This window comes from Ranitomeya imitator, chromosome 8 (assembly GCF_032444005.1).
Source record: "Ranitomeya imitator isolate aRanImi1 chromosome 8, aRanImi1.pri, whole genome shotgun sequence".
Taxonomy (NCBI): Eukaryota; Metazoa; Chordata; class Amphibia; order Anura; family Dendrobatidae; genus Ranitomeya; species Ranitomeya imitator.
In genome coordinates this window covers 151,631,354-151,654,969 of record NC_091289.1, presented here as the reverse complement: position 1 = coordinate 151,654,969, position 23,616 = coordinate 151,631,354, and the positions used below count along the sequence as shown (strand labels likewise).

The window sequence follows — 23,616 nt, the reverse complement described above, 5'->3', positions numbered from 1 at the left end:
TGCAGAGCACTATATGGCACAGCTATGGGGCAGTATGAACGGTGCAGAGCACTATATGGCACAGCTATGGGGCAGTATGAACGGTGCAGAGCACTATATGGCACAGCTTTGGGGCAGTATGAACGGTGCAGAGCACTATATGGCACAGCTATGGGGCAGTATGAACGGTGCAGAGCACTATATGGCACAGCTATGGGGCAGTATGAACGGTGCAGAGCACTATATGGCAGAGCTATGGGACAGTATGAACGGTGCAGAGCACTATATGGCACAGCTATGGGGCAGTATGAACGGTGCAGAGCACTATATGGCACAGCTATGGGGCAGTATGAACGGTGCAGAGCACTATATGGTACAGCTATGGGGCAGTATGAACGGTGCAGAGCACTATATGGCACAGCTATGGGGAAATATGAACGATGCAGCGCACTATATGGCACAGCTATGGGGAAATAATGAACGGTGCAGAGCACTATATGGCACAGCTATGGGGAAATAATGAACGGTGCAGAGCACTATATGGTACAGCTATGGGGAAATAATGATCTATTTTTATTTTTGAAATTCACCGGTAAATGCTGCATTTCCACCCTAGGCTTATACTCGAGTCAATAAGTTTTCCCAGTTTTTTGTGGCAAAATTAGGGGGGTCGGCTTATACTCGAATATATACGGTACTATGGGAGATGTGGCAGAGTTCTGCAGATCTAACAATATAAGGGCCAATTCATTAAGACTAGCATTATGTACACCAATAAACATGAAGGACTCGTTGGAGTACAATGCATCAAATTCATTAAGCGGCATCCGACACTTAATAAATTCAGCGCATCTTTTCAGTGGCATGCGGACTCCAGTCAACAGCTGGAATAGAATTTCTGGCATAAAAAAAGGCCAGGAATTTTGTAGAATTTGATGGACGGTGTAGTCGGGTCACGTCCCATCATGGCTCCCTAGTTCCACCCATTTTGGAGCAGCTGCTTCCAACTAATGTGAAAATGATCAAAACCTCACAATTTTTTTGTGCAACTTCACATTGCGGGAAAATCTACTGAGTTTTCGATTTGTGTTATGTCCATATTCTGGCGTACAAGCTTTGATGAATTCCTCCACCATAGGCTATTGGATGATCTTTTTCTTTCTAGCCTCATACAGGCTCAACTTGGATGTCTTCCTGTTCAAGATTTTTCCTTGACGCAAGATATGGCAAAGATTTTCAGACATGGCACAAGAGTGGCAAAATGTATGTGTCTATGTATATTTTATTTCATTTTACACTAGTTATAATTAAATTATTTTATGTCTCTACAAATTAACCAATTTATAACATTTTAATTATAGATCTATCTGAATTTTTAGCATTACAAGAAAATAAATTTATTGCATTTCTTAATGCTTCAATTCTAACCAAATGCTTCAGATGCAAATTATGGGAAAATTCATTACATGTGTCCAAGCAATTGGATAAGATTGGTAAGTGTGTATAATACTGATATTTGTTTCAAGAAAACTGATACGCACTTAAAGAAAACATAGCTTAGTACGTTATATTATTGTACATAGAGTTTGGTTAGTGGTGTGACCCTTATTTAAGATATAGGACTTAGTGGGCTTTGGTGGTAAAGTGGTTCCCAACTAGGGGACGGTAGAAGTAATAGAGAGGTATACAGGAGACAGTAAGGCTATGTGCGCACGGTGCGTTTTTTATGCGTTTTCTCTGCACGGAAATGGGCCAGAAACGCTATGGAATCCTTATGCAAGCTAATTCAATGACAATCCTGAAGTGTTTTGCACATGATCAGTAATTTTCCTTAAGTACTTGCAGTGTGCAGCATGTCAATTCTTTTTGCTTTGCTTTTCTGCAGTGTTTTTCACCCATTGACTTCAATTGAGTCCATCAAATCCGCAGCAAAAACGCACGTATAAAAATATAAAAAAGTGAAAAAGCAGAAAAAATGGCACCAACTGTTGAATGCAGTCTGAATCAGTCCTTAATATAAAGCATACCACATGATAGAGAGCTAGGTGGTGCATGAAAAATGTGTTGAAGACCAAGTACCGTATATTCAATATTAAAAAAATAAATAGCACTCACTATTGCTTTTTAAAAAGGATTAATGTCTTTTATTCCATGTGGCGGGACAATCATCTAACATGCAGGGGGAGTGGGGAAGTGAAGGAGGACAACAGCCATTTTGTGCATATCCCAGTGCTGCTGCAGGTATAAATATGTATGCGGATTTTCTGAGTTTTTGTTTTGTGTTTTACTGGCTTCCTATGATGTTTCCCACGCTGTCATCTTTGTGACAGCATGAGACACACAGCGCGGTAGTTCATATCGGCTGTAACGCTACTACCGGTAAGACAGTCAGTCAGAGCGCTGCGGGATCATGCTTTCAGATGTCAGCGTGACACCGCTGCTCTGACTGTGACCTGCATCGATGACCTGCAGTAAAAAGTTACCACAGGTCAGCAGGCGTGGGCTGATGAGACTACTGCTCCCATCAGGCTACGTCTGCTCTCACTGATAACAGTGACAGCAGGCGTCGCTGATGGAAGACATGGTCTCATGTGCTGGCGCCTGTGCTCACAGTTAAAGAAAAAAAAATTATACTCACCTACTTACCTAACACCAAATCCACGATGCCCTTGTCTCCTAGAAAAAATGTAAATTAATAAACCAACATATATTACCTGTCCGCCGTAGTCCACGTAATCCTGAGTGTCCCACGGCAAACTCGCATGTAGAACAGTCACATCAGAAGATGTGACTGCTCTACCCAGCTGCCGCCGATACACTGACAGGAGGTAATCTCTCCTGCAGTGTATCACTGAGCTGCCGTGAGAGAGGTCACCGGAGTTTATCAGCTGATCAGCTAGGGTGTGCTCACTTATGGCAACGCTGCATGAGAACTTTCTCACGCAGCAGTGCTGCCGTAAGGGAGATCACCGGAGCTGATCAGCTGACGAACTCCGGTGAACTCTCTCACGGCAGCTCAGTGATACACTGCAGGAGAGATTACCTCCTGTCAGTGTATCGCTGGCTGTCTTTGAGAGCAGTCACAGCACTGATGTGACTACTCTCAAAGTGATCAGGATCATCGTGGGATATTATGGATTATTTTCTCAGGGAACGGGTGAGGAATATTGTAGTTTATTTTATTTTTGTTGCAGAAGACTTTGGCTTCGGTGGATTAGGCGTTCGGTGAGTATGGTTTAATTAAGATTCATTAAAGGAGTCTGTGTCATTGTTTCAAATAAAGGACTTTATTCTGGGTGTCTGTGTTTTTATACATTATCATTATGGCGATAGTAATGGAATGTGTCATGATCCCAATGGCAGTGGATCACAAAAGGACAAGCACAAAAACCAAACAAGCTCTAGGGTGATGGAACCTGAGCTGACCGCGATCCTGAACCTAAACACACAACTAGCAGTAGCCGGGGAACGTGCCTACGATGATTCCTAGACGTCTCGCGCCAGCCGAAGGATTAACTTCCCCTATTAGAAGAAACACAGACCTCACTTGCCTCCAGAGAAACACCCCACAGAAATAGCAGACCCGCACATGTAATAACGGTGAAATGAGAGGAAAGCACATACGTAGTTATGAAAATAGAATCAGCAAAAATGAGGCCCGCTAAAGCTAGATAGCAGAGGATACAAAAGTGAACTGCGCGGTCAGCGAAAAACCCTTCAAAAAACCATCCTGAAATTACTTGAACTCATGTGCCAACTCATGGAACATGAGGAGTAATTTCAGCCCACTAGAGCAACCAGCAGCAAGGAATCACATATCTGCAAGCTGGACTAAGACAAAAATAAAGCAAAACGTGGAACAGGAAAATCAAAACTTAGCTTGTCCTGAAGATAACAGACGCAGGGAGCAGAGGAAAAAAGACACGCTGATTACATTGATAGCCGGCGAGGAAATGACAAAAAAGTCAGGTTAAATAGGAAACTCCCATAACCTGATGGAACAGGTGGACACCAGAGACCGCAGAGAACACAAGTCACCCAGTACCATCAGTAACCACCAGAGGGAGCCCAAAAACAGAACTCACAACAGTACCCCCCCCCTTGAGGAGGGGTCACCGAACCCTCACGAGAACCACCAGGGCAACCAGGATGAGCCCTATGAAAAGCACGGACCAAATCGGCAGCATGAACATCAGAGGCAATCACCCAAGAATTATCCTCCTGACCATAACCCTTCCACTTGACCAAATACTGGAGTTTCCGTCTGGAAACACGAGAATCCAAGATCTTCTCCACAACATACTCCAATTCACCCTCCACCAGCACCGGAGCAGGAGGCTCAAGCGAAGGAACAACAGGTACCTCATACTTCCGCAACAACGACCGATGGAACACATTATGAATAGCAAACGATGCCGGGAGATCCAAACGAAACGACACAGGGTTAAGAATTTCCAAGATCCTATAGGGACCGATGAACCGAGGCTTGAACTTAGGAGAAGAGACCTTCATAGGAACAAAACGAGAAGACAACCACACCAAGTCCCCAACAAGAAGTCGAGGACCCACGCGGCGACGGCGATTAGCAAACTGCTGAGCCCTCTCCTGGGACAACTTCAAATTGTCCACCACAAGACTCCAAATCTGATGCAACCTATCCACCACCATGTCCACTCCAGGACAATCAGAAGGCTCCACCTGACCAGAGGAAAAACGAGGATGAAACCCCGAATTACAAAAGAAAGGAGAAACCAAGGTAGCAGAACTAGCCCGATTATTAAGGGCAAACTCGGCAAGCGGCAAAAAGGAAACCCTGTCATCTTGATCAGCAGAAACAAAACACCTTAAATAAGTTTCTAAAGTCTGATTAGTTCGTTCCGTCTGGCCATTCGTCTGGGGATGGAATGCAGACGAAAAGGACAAATCAATGCCCATCTTAGCACAGAACGTCCGCCAAAATCTAGACACAAACTGGGATCCCCTGTCAGAAACGATGTTCTCCGGAATGCCATGCAAACGGACCACGTTTTGAAAAAACAGAGGGACCAACTCAGAGGAGGAAGGTAACTTAGGCAAGGGTACCAGATGAACCATCTTAGAAAAGCGGTCACACACAACCCATATGACGGACATTTTTTGAGAGACAGGGAGATCCGAAATAAAGTCCATGGAAATGTGCATCCAAGGCCTCTTCGGGATAGGCAAAGGTGACAACAATCCACTGGCCCGAGAACAGCAAGGCTTAGCCCGAGCGCAAACTCCACAAGACTGCACAAAAGAACGCACATCCCTCGACAAGGAAGGCCACCAAAAAGACCTGGCCACCAAGTCTCTAGTACCAAATATTCCAGGATGACCTGCCAACACAGAAGAATGGACCTCGGAGATGACTCTACTGGTCCAATTATCCGGAACAAACAGTCTTTCCGGCGGACAACGATCAGGTTTATCCGCCTGAAACTCCTGCAAAGCACGTCGCAAGTCTGGGGAGACAGCCGACAAAATCACCCCATCCCTAAGGATACCAGTGGGCTCAGAATTTCCAGGGGAGTCAGGCACAAAACTCCTAGAAAGAGCATCCGCCTTCACATTCTTTGAACCTGGCAGGTATGAAACCACAAAATTGAAACGGGAGAAAAACAGTGACCAACGAGCCTGTCAAGGATTCAGACGCTTGGCAGACTCAAGGTACATCAGATTTTTGTGATCAGTCAAGACCACCACACGATGTCTAGCACCCTCAAGCCAATGACGCCACTCCTCAAATGCCCACTTCATGGCCAAAAGCTCCCGATTACCAACATCATAATTCCGTTCAGCGGGCGAAAATTTTCTAGAAAAGAACGCACATGGCTTCATCACTGAGCCATCGGAGCTTCTCTGTGACAAAACCGCCCCCGCTCCGATCTCGGAAGCATCAACCTCAACCTGAAAAGGAAGCGACGTATCTGGCTGACGCAACACAGGAGCAGAAGAAAACCGGCGCTTAAGTTCCTGAAAGGCCTCCACAGCCGCAGGAGACCAATCAGTAACATCAGCACCCTTCTTAGTCAAATCCGTCAAAGGCTTAACAACACTAGAAAAATTAGTTATGAAGCGACGATAAAAATTAGCAAAGCCCAAGAACTTCTGTAGACTCTTAAGAGATGTAGGCTGCGTCCAGTCACAAATAGCCTGAACCTTGACAGGATCCATCTCAATAGTAGAAGGGGAAAAATATACCCCAAAAAAGAAATCTTCTGGACTCCAAAGAGACATTTAGAACCCTTTACAAACAAAGAATTGGCCCACAGGACCTGAAACACCTTCCTGACCTGCTGAACATGAGACTCCCAGTCATCAGAAAAAAACAAAACATCATCCAAATACACGATAATAAATTTATCCAGATATTCACGGAAAATATCGTGCATAAAAGACTGGAAGACAGAAGGAGCATTAGAAAGTCCAAAAGGCATCACCAAATACTCGAAATGGCCCTCAGGCGTATTAAATGCGGTTTTCCACTCATCACCCTGCCTTATCCGCACAAGATTATATGCACCCCGAAGATCAATCTTAGTGAACCATTTAGCCCCCTTAATGCGAGCGAACAAATCAGTCAACAATGGCAAAGGATACTGATATTTGACTGTAATCTTATTCAAAAGACGATAATCTATGCAAGGCCTCAAGGAACCATCTTTTTTGGCCACGAAAAAAAAACCTGCTCCCAAAGGGGACGAAGATGGACGGATATGTCCCTTTTCCAAGGACTCCTTAACATAATTCCGCATAGCAGTATGCTCTGGCACTGACAGATTGAACAAACGACCTTTAGGGAATTTACTGCCAGGAATCAAATCTATAGCACAATCGCAATCCCTGTGAGGAGGAAGCGAACTGAGCTTAGGCTCCTCAAAAACCTCCCGATAATCAGACAAAAATACCGGAACCTCAGAAGGAGTAGATGAAGCGATAGAAATTGGAGATGCATCATCATGAACCCCCTGACATCCCCAGCTTAACACAGACATTGTTTTCCAGTCCAGGACTGGGCTATGAGTTTGTAACCATGGCAGACCAAGCACTAAGACATCATGTAAATTATACAGTACCAGGAAGCGAATCACCTCCTGATGAACGGGAGTCATACGCATGGTCACTTGTGTCCAGTACTGAGGTTTATTCATAGCCAATGGTGTAGAGTCAATTCCTTTCAAAGGAATCGGAACTTCCAGAGGTTCCAGACTAAACCCACAGCGATTGGCAAATGACCAATCCATAAGACTCAGGGCAGCGCCTGAATCCACATAGGCATCGACGGAAATGGATGATAATGAACAAATCAGAGTCACAGACAGAATGAACTTAGACTGTAAAGTACCAATGGCAACAGACTTATCAACCTTTTTTGTGCGTTTAGAGCATGCTGATATAACATGAGCTGAATCACCACAATAAAAACACAATCCATTTTTCCGCCTATAATTTTGCCGTTCACTTCTGGACTGAATTCTATCACATTGCATTATCTCAGGTGCCTGTTCAGAAGACACCGCCAAATGGTGCACAGGTTTGCGCTCCCGTAAACGCCGATCAATCTGAATAGCCATAGTCATGGACTCATTCAGACCTGTAGGCGCCGGGAACCCCACCATAACATCTTTAATGGCCTCAGAAAGGCCATTTCTGAATTTTGCAGCCAGAGCGCACTCATTCCACTGAGTAAGCACCGACCATTTCCGAAATTTCTGACAATATATTTCTGCTTCATCTTGCCCCTGAGAGAGAGCCAATAAAGCTTTTTCAGCCTGAATCTCTAGATTAGGTTCCTCATAGAGCAAACCCAATGCCAGAAAAAACGCATCCACATTGAGCAACGCAGGATCCCCTGGTGCCAATGCAAATGCCCAATTCTGAGGGTCACCCCGCAGGAAAGATATAACAATCTTGACCTGCTGAGCAGGGTCTCCAGAGGAGCGAGATTTCAAGGAAAGAAACAACTTGCAATTGTTCCTAAAATTCAGAAAACCAGATCTATCTCCAGAAAAAAACTCTGGGATAGGAATTCTAGGTTCAGACATAGGCGTATATACAACAAAATCTTGTATATTTTGAACCTTAGCAGCAAGATTATTCAGGCTGGAAGCCAAACTCTGGAAGTCCATGATAAACAGCTGAGGTCAGAGCCATTCAAGGATTAAGAGGAGGAAAGAAGCAACCAAGCTGCAATTAAGGCTAGGCAGCAAACACTGAGAAGGGAAAAAAAAACAAAAAAAACTTCCTCAGACTACTTTTCCTCCTACTTCAGCCAAAACGATGACCAATTTTTTCTGGCCGGCTATACTGTCATGATCCCAATGGCAGGGGATCACAAAAGGACAAGCACAAAAACCAAACAAGCTCTAGGGTGATGGAACCTGAGCTGACCGCGATCCTGAACCTAAACACACAACTAGCAGTAGCCGGGGAACGTGCCTACGATGATTCCTAGACGTCTCGCGCCAGCCGAAGGATTAACTTCCCCTATTAGAAGAAACACAGACCTCACTTGCCTCCAGAGAAACACCCCACAGAAATAGCAGCCCCCCACATGTAATAACGGTGAAATGAGAGGAAAGCACATACGTAGTTATGAAAATAGAATCAGCAAAAATGAGGCCCGCTAAAGCTAGATAGCAGAGGATACAAAAGTGAACTGCGCGGTCAGCGAAAAACCCTTCAAAAAACCATCCTGAAATTACTTGAACTCATGTGCCAACTCATGGAACATGAGGAGTAATTTCAGCCCACTAGAGCAACCAGCAGCAAGGAATCACATATCTGCAAGCTGGACTAAGACAAAAATAAAGCAAAACGTGGAACAGGAAAATCAAAACTTAGCTTGTCCTGAAGATAACAGACGCAGGGAGCAGAGGAAAAAAGACACGCTGATTACATTGATAGCCGGCGAGGAAATGACAAAAAAGTCAGGTTAAATAGGAAACTCCCATAACCTGATGGAACAGGTGGACACCAGAGACCGCAGAGAACACAAGTCACCCAGTACCATCAGTAACCACCAGAGGGAGCCCAAAAACAGAACTCACAACAGGAATGGTGTCTTATAGACGCCTCTCCATTACTAACCTGTGAGCTTGATGTCACCCGACAATACAAAGGTGACATCAACCCCACAAATATGAACCCCACTTGCCACCGCTACAGGGCAAGTGAGAAGAGAGAGGCTAAACACCAGATTTGGAGCATCTTATAGATGCACCGTTTTTGGGGCAGCTGAGAGCGCATGTTTTTAGTCTGGGAGGGGCTAATATTTATACCCCGTTCCTAGGCTACTAATATCAGCCCGCAGCTGTCTGCCTAGCCTTTGCTGGTTCGATTTTATTAGGGTAACCTATGTCAATTTTTTTCTGGGCCAGTAAAGGCTAAGCAAACAGTTGTGAGCTGATATTCATAGCCTGGAAACCTTTATGGCTATCGGCTTCTTCCCAGAATATTAACATCAGCCGTTGGCTTTCCCTCTGCTGGTTATTAAAATTACCCAGGAGCCCACACAATTTTTTTTCATTTTTTTCTTTAAAATTAACAGTTGATGTCTGGTTACCGCCTATGTACATTTGTTCGGTTAATGCTCCTCATAGGCTGGTGGCAATGTGTGTTTGTGTGTCTTTGTGTTTACTTATCGGTTTAGTTGTCAGGGTGTTGGGCTGACACCTCTTCATTACTAAGCCTAGGGTTAGGTGTCAATGACCTCTGCTGACACCAAGCCCTAATTACATTACCATGATGCCACACTGCATAAGCATGAAAAAGGTGGTGTTGAACTAAGAAATTACATCACAAAACTTTTTTAATATCTTTATTTAATTCAAAAAAGCATTCATTGCGGTACATTGCGGTACAAAAACACTTTAAAAAAACACATACAAAATACGTATACAAAAACACACCAAAATCGTGCGTTTTTGCCGCATCGTTTTTCCTGCCAAGAGATGCAGAAACCTTGCAGAAATTTCTGCAAGCAAATACCCAACATGCACACATAGCCTAAAAAAAGCTGACCAATAAGCACTGGAATTAGAGTCTCAGTCCCTACATAATGCTGCTCTCAGATTACATATCAAAAACCTGGCTAAAGATTTCCTTAATAACACTGAAATTAGGTTAGTCACACATTCTTTGGGCTCGTGCACTTGGTTGAATTTTTTGGTCTGAATGCGATCCGACAAAATATCGGATCGTAATCAGACCAATGCTATTCTACGGGGCTGTTTATATGTCCAATTTTTTTTCCAAGGACCAAATAAAAAATCGTAACGAGTTTGATCCGATATTCAGATAGCACTCGACCATGTAAGTCAATGAGTCCTTGGAAAACATCAGACTCTACATGTATGACATCTGAGTGGAGTCCGATTTCCACAGACTGACTTGATGGAGAGAATCAGATCACACTCTGATCAGAGTTTGAACAGAGTATGATTTGGGGAGAAAAAACCCTAGTGTGACCCTAGCCTTTGCAAGATTTATTTATATTTATGCTATATATATTTAAATGGTATAACATCTTCAGTGTGATATGTTTGTATAATTCCTATGTTATCAATGTTCACATAACTTTTTTTACTCAGGCATTACTTTAGCCAATGCAATGGTGAGTGCCAGCCTTACAACGTTCAAAAAAATAGAAGATTTTAATGCCAGGGAGCTGGAGTTGGTATGTTACATTACATTATGTATGTTATTTCACCTCCTCCTGCTACAAGACATTGCATTATGTCATGCAATAAGTGTGTGTGAATGGAGAAGGCTTGGGAGCTATGCCCCTCCATACCCAACAGATACCAGCCATGTTATATAGCCGGCATCTGCATCGTAGCTAGGTTATGATTGCTGCTTTTAACCCTTTAAATGTCATTGTCAATCTCTAGCATCTCTCATTTACAGTGCACAGTCCTTGGGGTGCGCTGTTCTAGGCGCCCATTGGCACCCCGCAAATTGATTGTGGGTTTGTGTATGGGTTGCCATGTCAGTCGAGTGCATGCTGAAGTCCCTCATGGCTATCATGTACTGTGAAGCCCATTACAGTATTTACTTCATAGACTGATTTTACCTACTTACTACAATGCAGTTGTATTACAGTATATAGAACAAGTGATCAGAAGATTGTAGGTTGAAAAACCCTATGGGCACTAAAAAAAAATAAGAAAAAGTTTTTTAAAAATATTGAAAAAACAAAAATGCAATCACCCCCTTTTTCCTCATTAACCCATTCACGACTTTTAATGTAACTATAACTATACATCATGGTCGAGAACGGGTTCCCGATATTTGAAGTACAGGTATGTCATGCAGTGCACAGTAGCTGTGCCCGCGCGATCACAACTGGGAGATCTGGTTAAGTTACAGCTGAGCTCCAGCTGTCATGGCCAGGAGAGGTGTCCATACCGCCCGGGTGATTTAACCCGTTAAATGCCATGATTGATATTGATCGCAGCATTTAGAAGGCTGAGAGATGGAGGGAGCTCAGCCAGCTATGGCAATCCTGTTAGGATCATGGTCTAACAATTGCTGATACGCACTAAAACGGCGGCCGTTAAAGTGCCTTATTCCCTCATAAAATGGCTATCAGGAATAAGCCTATAGCGCCCCCACAGCATCGTAAATTCTCCAAAAGTTTCAGCTACAGGGGGTAATTGAGACCCTCGAGAACACGATCAGGGCCAGTTTTTCCAGTCCCCGATTACATAAAAAATAAAAAGCGTGTCTGCAAATAAAAACATCTCTCTCTCTCTCTTCTGACATGATATAGATGTCCCCAAGCTCCCCCGGTTCCTCCGCCATCCACTGGTCCCTCCAGCTCTGTCCTCATGCCCTCTCCCAACTCTTCCTGGAAAAAAATTGTGGGTGCATGCTCAGTGCACCTGCCGAGATCTGCCAGCTGCCACCCAGCAATAGCAGTGATTTTCCTATTGGTTCATTTTGATCATTATGATAGACCCTTTCACAGTCCTCAAAAGTCAAATATTGGTATGTCACAGCCCCTGTGTCATCCTCTTAGATTACTTTTTTATTTCTTTCATTATTTGCTATTAGGGTTAGGTTTGGGGTTAGGCTAGAGTTGGGGTTAGACTACAGTTGAGGTTAGGCTAGTGTTTGGGCAATGGTTAGGGTTGGGCTAGGATTAGCGTTAGCACTGGGGTTGAGGTTTTTTCAAAAGTTAAAAAATAAAATGATGACAATATGACAATTAGTGTTGTACGCAAGTGCTCGCTACTCAAATTTGCTTCTGGGTCGCTCGGGCACCCACAATACTCGATGCATACCCGAGCACCTGATGCAAACTCGAGCAGCCAGCACTTGCGCTCAACACTAATGATGACATATAAAATATGACGACCTAATGTTAAATGTGGAAAAAGTAAAATGTTAATTTTTTCCTTCCATATTCCATTAATTCCTGCGAAGAACCTGAAGAGTTAATAAACGTCCTGAATGTGGTTTTGAGGACCTTTTGGGGTGCAGTTTTTATAATGGTGTCACTGGGTATTTTCTGTCATATAGGTGCCCCAAAGTCACTTCTAATGCGATGTCCCTAAAAAAAAATGGTTTTGTAAATTTTGTTGTAAGACGTGGGAAATGTTATTTAGTAACTGTTTTGTGTGACATAACTCTTTAATTTAAGATTATAAAAATGTAACTTTGCAAAACTTTCAAATTTTTATATTTTGATAAATAAACGCCAATCATATCAACCAAAATGTACCACTAACATGAAGGACAATAAGAAAAAACAATCTCCGATTAACTAGGATACGTTGAAGTGTTCCAGAGTTATCATCTCATAAATTGACACTGGTCAGATATAAAAATTTGACCTGGTCATTAAGGTCAAAATTAGCTCCATCACTAAGTGGTTAAAAATCACAAAATCAAGACAAAAAAAGTGAAGAAAAAAATATCAATACACATATTTATGTAAGAAAAAAAGTACATATATTTGTTATTACCGAATCTTGAATGACCTGAGCCATAATGCTGTGACACTAGTTAACCCCTTCAGTGAACTCGAAAAAAAAAAAAAAAAGTGACAAAAAAATGTTTCATCATACCGTCAAACAAAAAGTGGCATAAAACACTATCAAAAAGCTGAATGTCAGTAAAAATGGTATGGCTAAAAACACCATCTTGTCCCGCAAAAAGCAAGCTGCGATACGGCTCAATCAACAGAGAAATAAAAAGTTATAGCTCTCAGAATATAGCAATGCAAAAATAAATCTTTTTTTCTATAGGAAATTTTTGTGTAAAAGTGGCAAAGCATAAAAACTATGTGGAATCACTGTACTCGTACTGACCCAGAGAATAAGGCTGCCCTATCACTTTTACCACACAGTGAACGACATTTAAAAAAAAAACAATTCTTGAATTACTGGATTTTGTTCAATCTGCCTCCCAAAAAATAGAATAGAAAGTGATCAAAAAATGTTATGTACCCGAAAATGGCACCAATAAAAACGTCAATTCACCCTGCAAAAAAACATGACTGTTGGCAGAAATATAGAAAAATTATAGCTCTCAAAATATGCTAAAACTTTATTTTTGCAATAAAAAGGGTCTGTTTTTTTTTAAATTTATTTTAAAAACCTGATGTTGCTATGATCGCACAGATGTGAAGGAATGAGGAACGACGTAAAAAAATAAATAGGACTAATTCTTGACCTTCTGTTGATTTGTTTATTCTGCCACCCAAAGATTGCAGTATGGCTCAGCTCACATTTAACTCGCGCTCTGCACTGAGCGCTTACACTGGTGTTTTTTGTAAATCTCTGAAATGCGTGATTCAGATGGAATCTCCGACAGAAGAATCCCTATAATTAGGCAGATTAAAATACAATACTGTCTCTCCACAATGTCACTTGGGAATTTAAGTGGAAACTCCAATTTAAGTTCTCAGCGTAGAGCACAGGATAAACGTGATCCAAAATTATGAGGCTCCTTCCTTTTTTAGATTTCCGCTGTGCCTCAAATGTAGTTTTTGACAACATATGGGGTATTGGCGTACTCAGTAGAAATTGCATAACAAATTGTGTGGTCTATTTTCTCCTCACTTTTGAGAATTAAAAACCTAGGACCAAAGCAACATTTTTGTGGAAAAAATGGAAATTGTCCATTGACTCCGCCCAGTGTTGTACAAGTCTATGAACAGCTCACTTCACCTGGAAATACAGCGAATTTCTCGAGATGTGTAGTTTCCAAAATAGGGTCACTTGCGGGGGTTTCTGCTGTTTAGGCACATCAGGGGGTCTTTAAATTTTAACATGGTATCGGCAATTTATACCAGCCAAAATTGTGCTCCAGAATTCAAATGGCACTCCTTCCCTTCCAAACCCTGCCATGTGTCCAAACAGTAGTTTTCCACCACATAAAAGATATCTGTCTACTCAGGAGAAATGACACAACATATTTTGTGGTCCGTTTTCTCCTGTTTTCCTTGTTTTCAAACAGCCTGTCCATGCATGTTTTGTGACTGTGTAACAGCCGCAACACATGCAGCTGCGGCGCCGGACAGCTGATCAGCAGGAGCGATACCGGTATCCCGGTTCCCTCTGCAGCTTATTCGGTAAGCGCTAGAGCTGAATAAGGAGGAAGCCGAACATGTTCACTCATCTCTAGTTGTGATGCAAAAAAAATCCACCACACGAGTTAATTTCTAGTGTACAATAAACATTACCCATTAAATATTCCGCCAATTCACCGCACTTGGAATTTTTTCCAGTTAGGCTACGTTCACATTAGCGTCACGCGACGCAGCGTCGCCGACGCACGGCAACGCATGCGTCATGCGCCCCTATCTTTATCATTGGGGACGCATGCGTTGCGTTGTCGTGCGTTTTCGGTAAAACGCACGATGCATGCGTCGTTTCACCGCACCTGGGTGGCGTCGGAGACGCTACATGTAGCATTTTTGTAGCGTCAAAAAAACGCGCGCGTCGCACTTGCGTCGCTCGTGCGTCGTCAATGCGTTATAATTTCCCATTGAAACGTATTGACGACGCACTTGCGTCGCGGGTGTGCGTTTTGCGTGCGTTGTGCGACGCATGCGTCGTTAGATAAAAAGAAACAAAAAAGTGTCTAGACAGTGTCTAGACAGTGCAAACAGTGAGAAAAACATCCCCCATATATAAAGAAAATGTTGGATTGTTTGTCACTTCTGCTGCAGGCTACACTACAGAGTACATCTACTCCTACTACAGTCTTCTCATCCGCTGTCCAGAGATGTAAGTATAGAATGATTCTCTGCATTTTCTACATGTTTTTTAAAATTATTTTTGCAAGTTGTGTTTTATATTCTGCATTGTGGTTAAAGATATTGTGGTATTTTTAGTCTGGTTGTGATGTATGGCGTTGTATAGGATGGCGTTTCATTGTCTGCGGCCTTGATTATTGTTCTTTCTAGGATAGATTTTTCGTTTCCATTTTTTGGTTTGGTGGTGTTTTTTGAATTCAGTTGTGATGTTTTATTCTTGCGTTATATGATGGCGTTTAATAGTCTCCGGCCCTGTCGGTTTTATATTAAAGTATGGTAGTATAGAATGATTCTGCGCCCTTTTATTACGTTTATTAATGTTTTATTGCAAGATGTGTATTATGTTCAGCACTGTGGTTGTGTAAAGACATTGTTGTATGTTTATGGTTGTGATGTATGGCGTTGTATGCCCTTTTATTTTCTCCGGCCCTGTCTGTTTTATTGTAAAGTATGGTGTGTTATTAATGTTTATGCCCTTAATTTTTGGGTGTTGTTAATGTATTACTTCCAAAAAAAATATTGTGTTTTTTGTGTTGCTCCGTGCATTCTGTACTTTTTAAAAAAACAAAAAAAAAACCTTTTTTGTGATTACTACATTTGGTCTGTTGTAGATTAGTTTTCTTGTCTTTAGGCTTTTGTACTCTGCCATTGGGTTGTCTCTGCCATTGTTTCTTTAATTTAATCAATGTGGCAGTGTTGTTTGCTCAGCGTTAGTTCAGTTGGAGTGCAATGTTCTTTGTGGTTTAAATGACTTTTTTTTTTTTTTTTTTTTTTATTTATTGCTGGATTGTGCATAGGAGCATAGTATCAATGTTTTTTTGTTCTTTATTTCAGATTTGCATTATTAGTCATGGCCAGCGGCAGTGATTCCAGCCACACCCCACCGCTGAGGAGTCCGGTGAGTACATGATCTACTATTGTTTACTATATTCGCTGTCATTTGTAGATGGGTCACTCAACTTTTTGGTAAACTATTTTGCAGGCTTCTTCAAGTGAGGAGGAGGACCAGGAGGAACAGAGGGAGCAGCAGCAGGGACCACGGGGCCAAGCTGTGGTTGCAGGACGGAGCGTAAGTATTTCTTTCAAACCTATTATTTTTTTTTTTTTTTTGGATATGGGGGGTGGTGGGAGGTTGTGGTGTTGTGTGTAGTAGGTGGCGGTGGAGGAGGCAGGGACAATTGTTTTTACCTTTCAAACATTAATATTTTCTATTTTTTTTTAGGTTTCACAACGGGCCCTGGATGAGCCACTTAATATCGACCTTATGGTGGCATCAATAGAAGCACGGGGCCCGTTGTGGGACAGCCGTGACCCCCAGCACGCGGACCAGGGCATATTGCGGCGTCTGTGGTTGGAGGTGGCACAATCGCTGTGGGATGGCTTCGACAGCGCTTCCTTCAAGGCTAAAGCTAGTTTCCGTAAGTATTTCCAAAATGCTGCTGTGACCCATCATGCCAGGATTACACAACCGTCTGTGATGTCTTCTATTGGGATTGCACACGGTTGCGTAATCGTTTTCAATATATTATCTAAAACCTTTTTTATTTTTTATTTTTAATACACAGTTAAACAATTGAAGACCAGATGGCGCTCCATGAAGGACCGCTTCCGGAGGGGCCTGAAAAAGGAGGGACAGACTCGTAGTGGTGCTGCCGCTTCAAGGACCTCGGTGTACAAGTATAACCGTATACTGCAGTTCTTGCGACCGGTCCTTGAAAGCAGAGAGTAAGTATAGTACCTATGCACACACCTAGTTTTTACAACATGCATATTCACATACTACATTCCAGCCACGTTGCTTATTGCCCAGCCATTTATTATGGCAAGTCCCAAGTATAGAAATGAAGAAAAAAAGGCAAGTTCACCGAAGTAAAAAATACATACTTTTATCCACTTCAATCATAAGCAGAGGATGAAACATCAGCACAATGCAATAGACACTATCTACGCGTTTTAGGTGACAGGGAACATCAGACCTGAAACGCGTAGATAGTGTTTTTATTGTATTGTGCAGATGTTTCATCCTCTGCTTTTGATTAAAGTGAATTTTGTTTTTACTTTTCACACCTCGTTGACCTTGAATTTGTAATTCATTTCTGGTCTTCTCACACTTGACACAGCGGCTCCCTTCTGGGATTACAACAATGGTGAGCTTGACTTTTAGCAATTTCACTAAAATCTGAAGTATACATAAAAATAGTAGATTGGCCAAGCCCAGCCAATATTTAATAGTGGAGTAGTATAGTGGCTATACATGTGTATCCACGATTTTTTATACACAAAAAAGTAAAATATAATAGATACGGCATACCTTCAACTGCAAGGCAGGTTATGTTCCCATGGTTGCTCAGCTCGCAGGACCTGTGATGACGTCTCGGTCACATGACCGTGACGTCATGGCAGTTCCAACGTAAGCATAATTGTCTGGCGTTGCAAACCACAACCATGGGTGACTATTTAGAAATAAATAAATACCTTTTTTTTAATATTGATGGTGCATATGCAGTGTCAATATTAAAAATAGTTTAATATTCATGGCGGCAATGGATACCTGGCGGTAAAGTTTAATGACGCATGTGAAATGTGATATTTTGTATACTAATGGTTTCCTTATGTTTTCACAGAACACACAGCAGCACCCGCGAGACTGTCCGACCCTCAAGAGCGGTCCTTTGTGAAGCGCCATCTGAACAGTCGCAGCCATCCCACAGCGAGAGCAGGTCTGCACCAACACAATCTGGCGAACCGGCAGCCGGTCCATCAGATGTTCCCCTTGCCGAGGCCTCTGTCGCTCCTTCCTTTGGGTCTTCCCGACAGCGTCAGCGGGCCTCGGACAGGGCGCCCATGTCCGAATTTTTACATCTGAGCACCGTATTTCAGAATGGTTTCAAGGCGCTGTGCGATAAAATGTGCAATATCGAACGGCGTCTTGAAAACATCGAAACGGATCTCTCGAGGCCGGCCAAACATTTTTTTACTGCCATTCACAACGGCATGGTTGAACATCTTACGCCGGAACTCCAGATTTCGTTCATGCAGGGCTGCAACAATTTATATGTCAGTGCTCTGCAGCAGGCTCGGGTCATGCAGTCAGCGACAAATATGCCCGCAGTACCATCGCTGGCTGCCATGACTCCGACTCCTGCTGCAGAGCACCACCACAAAGCTCCGCGTGCCGAGGGCCACCGCCACCGCCACCACAGAACAGAGCCCCAAAGTTCTGAGCCTGACAGGCCTTCAAGGGGACACAGACGGGAAGCCGACCCCCACCCAGAGGGAGAGAGGAGGAAAAAGAAGAAGAAGACGACGGCGACAACAAGCACTACGTCCTTGGCTATGGCTGCTCCCAAAAGTACCACCAGAAAACACCCCGGGTCGACCCGGAGCACACCAAGTACCCAGGCTGGGTCTACACGGAGTACATCCAGTACCCAGCCTGGGTCAACGAGGAGTACACCATCAACACAGCCTGGGTCGACCCGGAGCCGGAGTAGCCAGCCAAGGACACTGGTCGTCCCTCCTCCTCCCTCACCTGCTACTTTCCAAGTCTCGCCACCATCCACTGCCTGGATTGATGTCGGCATCCCGTCTAGTGTGATAGAGTATGCTGCTTCCTCCCCCTCGTCCTCCTCCTCGGTCTCCTTTACACCCCAAAAAACTGTGGGATATGAATCCCCTTTAGTTGCGGATATTGGTACCCCATAAAAACATTTTCCCCAATTTTATTTTTGGACCCTAAATAAATTTGTTATATTTTTTCAAAAAAAATTTGGTTTTTATTGTCTCAAATAAAGTTTGCACCAAATCACACCTTGCGCCGTACACACAAATCTTGTCTTTGTAACACCTGATGTGCAATGTGTGACAATATTGTATCAAATTTTTTTTTCCTTTTTTTATAGGGCTGTCGCTCATTGTACTCAGATGTTACAAACACAAACAGCATTGCTCAATATGTCAAGTTTACAATGTACCATCACACAACGATTTCAGTATAGATAAAGTTGGTTTTTTATGTGTAACCAACGTTATCTTTTCTGAAATCGTAAAACGATTGAGCCCCTGCTGTGAGTTTTTTGGTGTCAGCGAATGATTTGGAATTTTTTTTGGGTAACTGATCAGACGCTGTCATTGTTGGATTGGCGAGTTAGACACCAATCCAGCGATGTCTTTGTTTTAAACAAGGGAATATTGGGTTTACTAGTGCACTGTTTTAAACACTCAAATAAAAAGTGAACAATACCCCACAAATATAAAAAGGTGTCTACCACGTCCCTCGCCGTCATCTTTCCGCACTGACACTGTGATTACCGCCCGTAAAGCTGAGCACACCGTTGACTTAATAATAAACGCTGTGTTGTGCTTTAGGGCTGCCACAGTACGGGAAGTTGACGGCGATGGACGTTTCACACACCGGAGTGTAAGGTTTTTTTGTAATTTTTAAAATTACATTTACAATGGTAAACATCGTGATTATGGCAAAGCGCTTTTACCCAGATTACACGGGACTTGCTCTTTTTTGGTCGCTGGAGAGCTGTCTGTGTGACAGCTCTCCAGCAACCACGCGACAACTAAACAACGATCTCGATCCAGTCGTATCACTGGTCGGTATCGTTGGATAATACTTTTATTAATGTACCTTAAGATTATTGGTCAGGTGAGGTGGAAGCAATGTTCACAGTGTCGCCACTATTTTACTCTGGACAAATTCTAGCATCCTGAGTACAATAGTGTTAACTCTGTAGAGTTTTGCAAACATGATCGTCTCCCTCCTTGTCAAGCCAGGTTCCATATGCAAATAGTCTGCAGGATTAAAAATGGTTGACAAGGTGGGAGCCGATTATGTTATTATACGTCAAAACTATGGAACACACAAATTTTGTGTGACACACATTACTTTCAATATTGGATTTTACAATTCTATTACTATGAAAAAACGTATGGGAGATTTGTTTGGTGAAAACGGAAAGGCACAAGAACTTTATTTCAAAACACAACGCATTAGAAAATCAGGGGACATTATAACAATAACCAAACATAGGATGGTTAAATGACATGGACTACACGGTGTTTACATGGCATCATAACACGAAGAATTAAACCATTTGATCTTGCCATGAAACACGGCCAACATCAGAAACAAAGTATGCAGCAAATTGGTCCCTCATATGAGCAATCTCCACAGTTGTCCGCAGAGGATGAGCTTGATAATCAGGCAATGGATTTGGTATGGGTTCATCAAGTTCCACGTTGACTCTCTCTTTATCAATAATAAAATTGTGGAGAACCACACACGCCTTCACCACCTCATCCACTGTCTCAATTTTCAAATTTATGGCGGATCCTAAGATACGCCATTTGGAGACCAGGATGCCAAAGGCGCACTCCACAGTTCTTCCCTGGACAGTCTGTAATTAAATATAGTTTTGGTGCGGTCCAACCCACGACTTGAGTAAGGTTTAAGTAGGTTGCCACTCATTTGAAAAGCCTCATCACCAACAACAACAAATGGCAGGGCCGGGCCGTCGGTGTTGGGAAGAGGTCGTGGCTGGGGGAAATTAAAATTGTTATTGTACAATCTTCGGCCCATATCAGACTCCTTAAATGTCCGTGAATCATTTGCACGACCAAAAGCTCCAATGTCCACAGCGAGAAACCTGCAGTCCGCACCTGCAATTGCCATCAGCACGGTGGAAAAGTATTTTTTATAATTAAAAAAAAGAGATCCACTTCTTGAAGGCTTGGTAATCCTAATGTGCTTCCCATCCACGGCTCCAATACAGTTAGGGAAAGAACACACTTGTTCAAATTTTTGGGCGTTGGCAAGCCATATTTCTCTTGTAGGGATGGGTAAAAATTCCTCCCGGAGGTTGTCCCACAATGCGCGGCAAGTGTCGGCAATAATACCCGACAGTGTTGAGACTCCAATCCGAAAATGGAAATGCAGTGATCTCAATGTCTCTCCGGTAGCCAGGAAACTGACAAGAAGATAAATAAATAAATATAATTAATTAAATTGGTATGAAAGAATTTTTCATTTTTAATTACAATCCCCCACCCCACAAAAACAAAACACGTTACTTTAATAAATGGCAAGAACATATAAATCCTTCACATTCCATTACGTACCGTAGAGTCACCAGCACACGTTCCTCAGGGGAAATCGATTTACGGAGCTGCGTGTCCTGCCTGGAAATGGTTCCTTCCACCAGACGCAGCAGATATCGGAAGCTGTCTTTTGACATCCTGGTGTATTCGAAGTATTTGTCCTGGTTCTCATTTAATTCGCCAAACAGACAATGGTAGGCTCCACGACTCTCTCGGACTTCCACTATAGGGTGTAGCCAAAAACGCCGACGACTCCTTCTCCGTAGTTTGTCTCTTCTCCTCTGTTCATGACAGGCAAAAGCATAAGCTATAGCAAGGGCTAATTCCAGCTGAAAAGTGAGGTAGATACTCTCCATGGGACGATCCATCTTGATGCTCTATGGTTGGAAATAATGTATGCCGGGGTATATATACCACTATTACATTAATACCCACCCCCATCTACCCATTGGTGGCATTATCGATTGTCTAGACACTAAACCCACCCTCTTCTATTCATTGGTGGTGTTATCTAGTGTCTAGACACTAAATTGTGTGTAAAGATCTAATCAGTGTTTGACAACGCATGCGTCGTAAAACGCTGCGTTTTTTGTAAAAACGCAACAAAAACGCACCAAAAACGCTGCGTTTTACGACGCATCCGTCCGACGCTTGCGTCAAAAAAGGTGCGTTTTTGCGTGCGTTTCCAATGCGTCGTGCGTTGCGTCGGCGACGCTGCGTCGCATGACGCTAATGTGAACGTAGCCTTATCCAGTACAATATATAGTAAAATGAATGGCGTTATTCAAAACTACATCTTGTGCTACAAAACAAAAGCCCTCATATGGGTTTGCCAATGGAAAATTTAAAAAAATGATAGCTTTTGGAAGAAGGATACAATGTATCATTATAGTTGCAGTTTATGGAATAAAATCTAATTTGGTCTTTTATATACTCTATTTTAGAAATAAGAATAAGCAAGGAGACATTACAGTGAAATCCTACTTCTTGTCTTCCAAATGCTATCACACTAAAGGGGTCTTCTGCTATATTTTTAAAGTTCACAGAGAGAAGAAAGAAAAAAAAAGTTGACTCTGGAATCTGCTCCCTGTTCCAAGCTGCCCCTCTATCAGTCTTTGCCAAACCAGAAGTAAAAATGGCCAGACCACAAGTAACGTGACCATGCAGCCAATCAATGGCATCAACAGTCAGGTCATGGGCAGCCACGATGCCATCACTCTTGGTCAGATGGAGTGCTGGAACAGGGAGCAGATAACAGATTTTGTGGGTAAATAAATATATATATTTTAGTTTTTTTCCACTAGGCTGGCTTTTCCCTTTTGAGAAGCTTAAAATATAGTGGAGAACCCCTTTAAGTGCAGATCAAAGGACCTTCTTGATGTACAATAAACCCAGTTCTGCCCAGTTCTGTACATAGATCAGTCTGTAGTATGACTGTATCCTAAGTCCTTAGAACCCTGTTTTCCTGTGATTCTATCCCGCATACAGTAGAAACAGTGATAAAACGCGCACCAATACTGATCAAACTGATTTTATTCAGATCCAGAAAACGCAGGCTGCGTTCTCACCAGTTAAAATTAAAGCTCCGATCCATAATCCTCTTGTCAGTGTATGTGAATGTAGTAAGCTAGCAACATAAATATTCCAAAATACAAGAGGAAGATGAGGTGATCCTGTTAGGTGATGTAAAAGTTACCACCTGAAAAAACACAGCCACTTTCCAAAATGTAGTGGAAAGATTTCCCAGAAGAGCGGATGTGCTACCTGTTAATGCTTATGGTTTTGAATGTAGAGAGATAAATCAGTTTATTTTATTTTAATGTGTGCGTCATTTTCATTTAACATTTTTTTTCTCTAATCACATTACAGATTGTGAACAGGCACCCTCCATTTGGAAATCAGATAAAAGAAGCCATAATGTATCTTCCAAAGTATGGACTTGACATTGAACAGGTCAGGCAATAATGCATACTCAAGGGTTATGTCTGTTATGTACATTAGGTGTTTTCCTACAGGTCATGTCCCTCCCTACAATGACTGATTTTAGCTGTGTAATTTCAGGAGCAGCTGAATGGACACTTATTTATACAGCGGCAGATTGTAATTCTTGGAATCGATTCCCTACATTATTTGAGTTAATGCCAAATAATTGGAAATGCTTTCTTGTGTTGATTTGTGATCACTTCATCATTTTCATCATTATCATAATCTTCAGATCTTACAAATGTTTACCATTAGGT

General features: G+C 42.5%; 1 protein-coding gene across 1 annotated transcript in view; it reads left to right on the top strand.

The window, feature by feature from the left end:
* HFM1 (helicase for meiosis 1) overlaps window positions 1-23,616 on the top strand; it is a 126,846-nt gene that overhangs the window by 83,763 nt on the left and 19,467 nt on the right. The window contains exons 21-24 of the mRNA XM_069737624.1: window positions 1,145-1,242; window positions 1,341-1,472; window positions 10,593-10,678; window positions 23,246-23,329. Of these exons, the coding sequence (XP_069593725.1) occupies window positions 1,145-1,242; window positions 1,341-1,472; window positions 10,593-10,678; window positions 23,246-23,329 (400 nt within the window). The remainder of the gene's footprint in view (window positions 1-1,144; window positions 1,243-1,340; window positions 1,473-10,592; window positions 10,679-23,245; window positions 23,330-23,616) is intronic.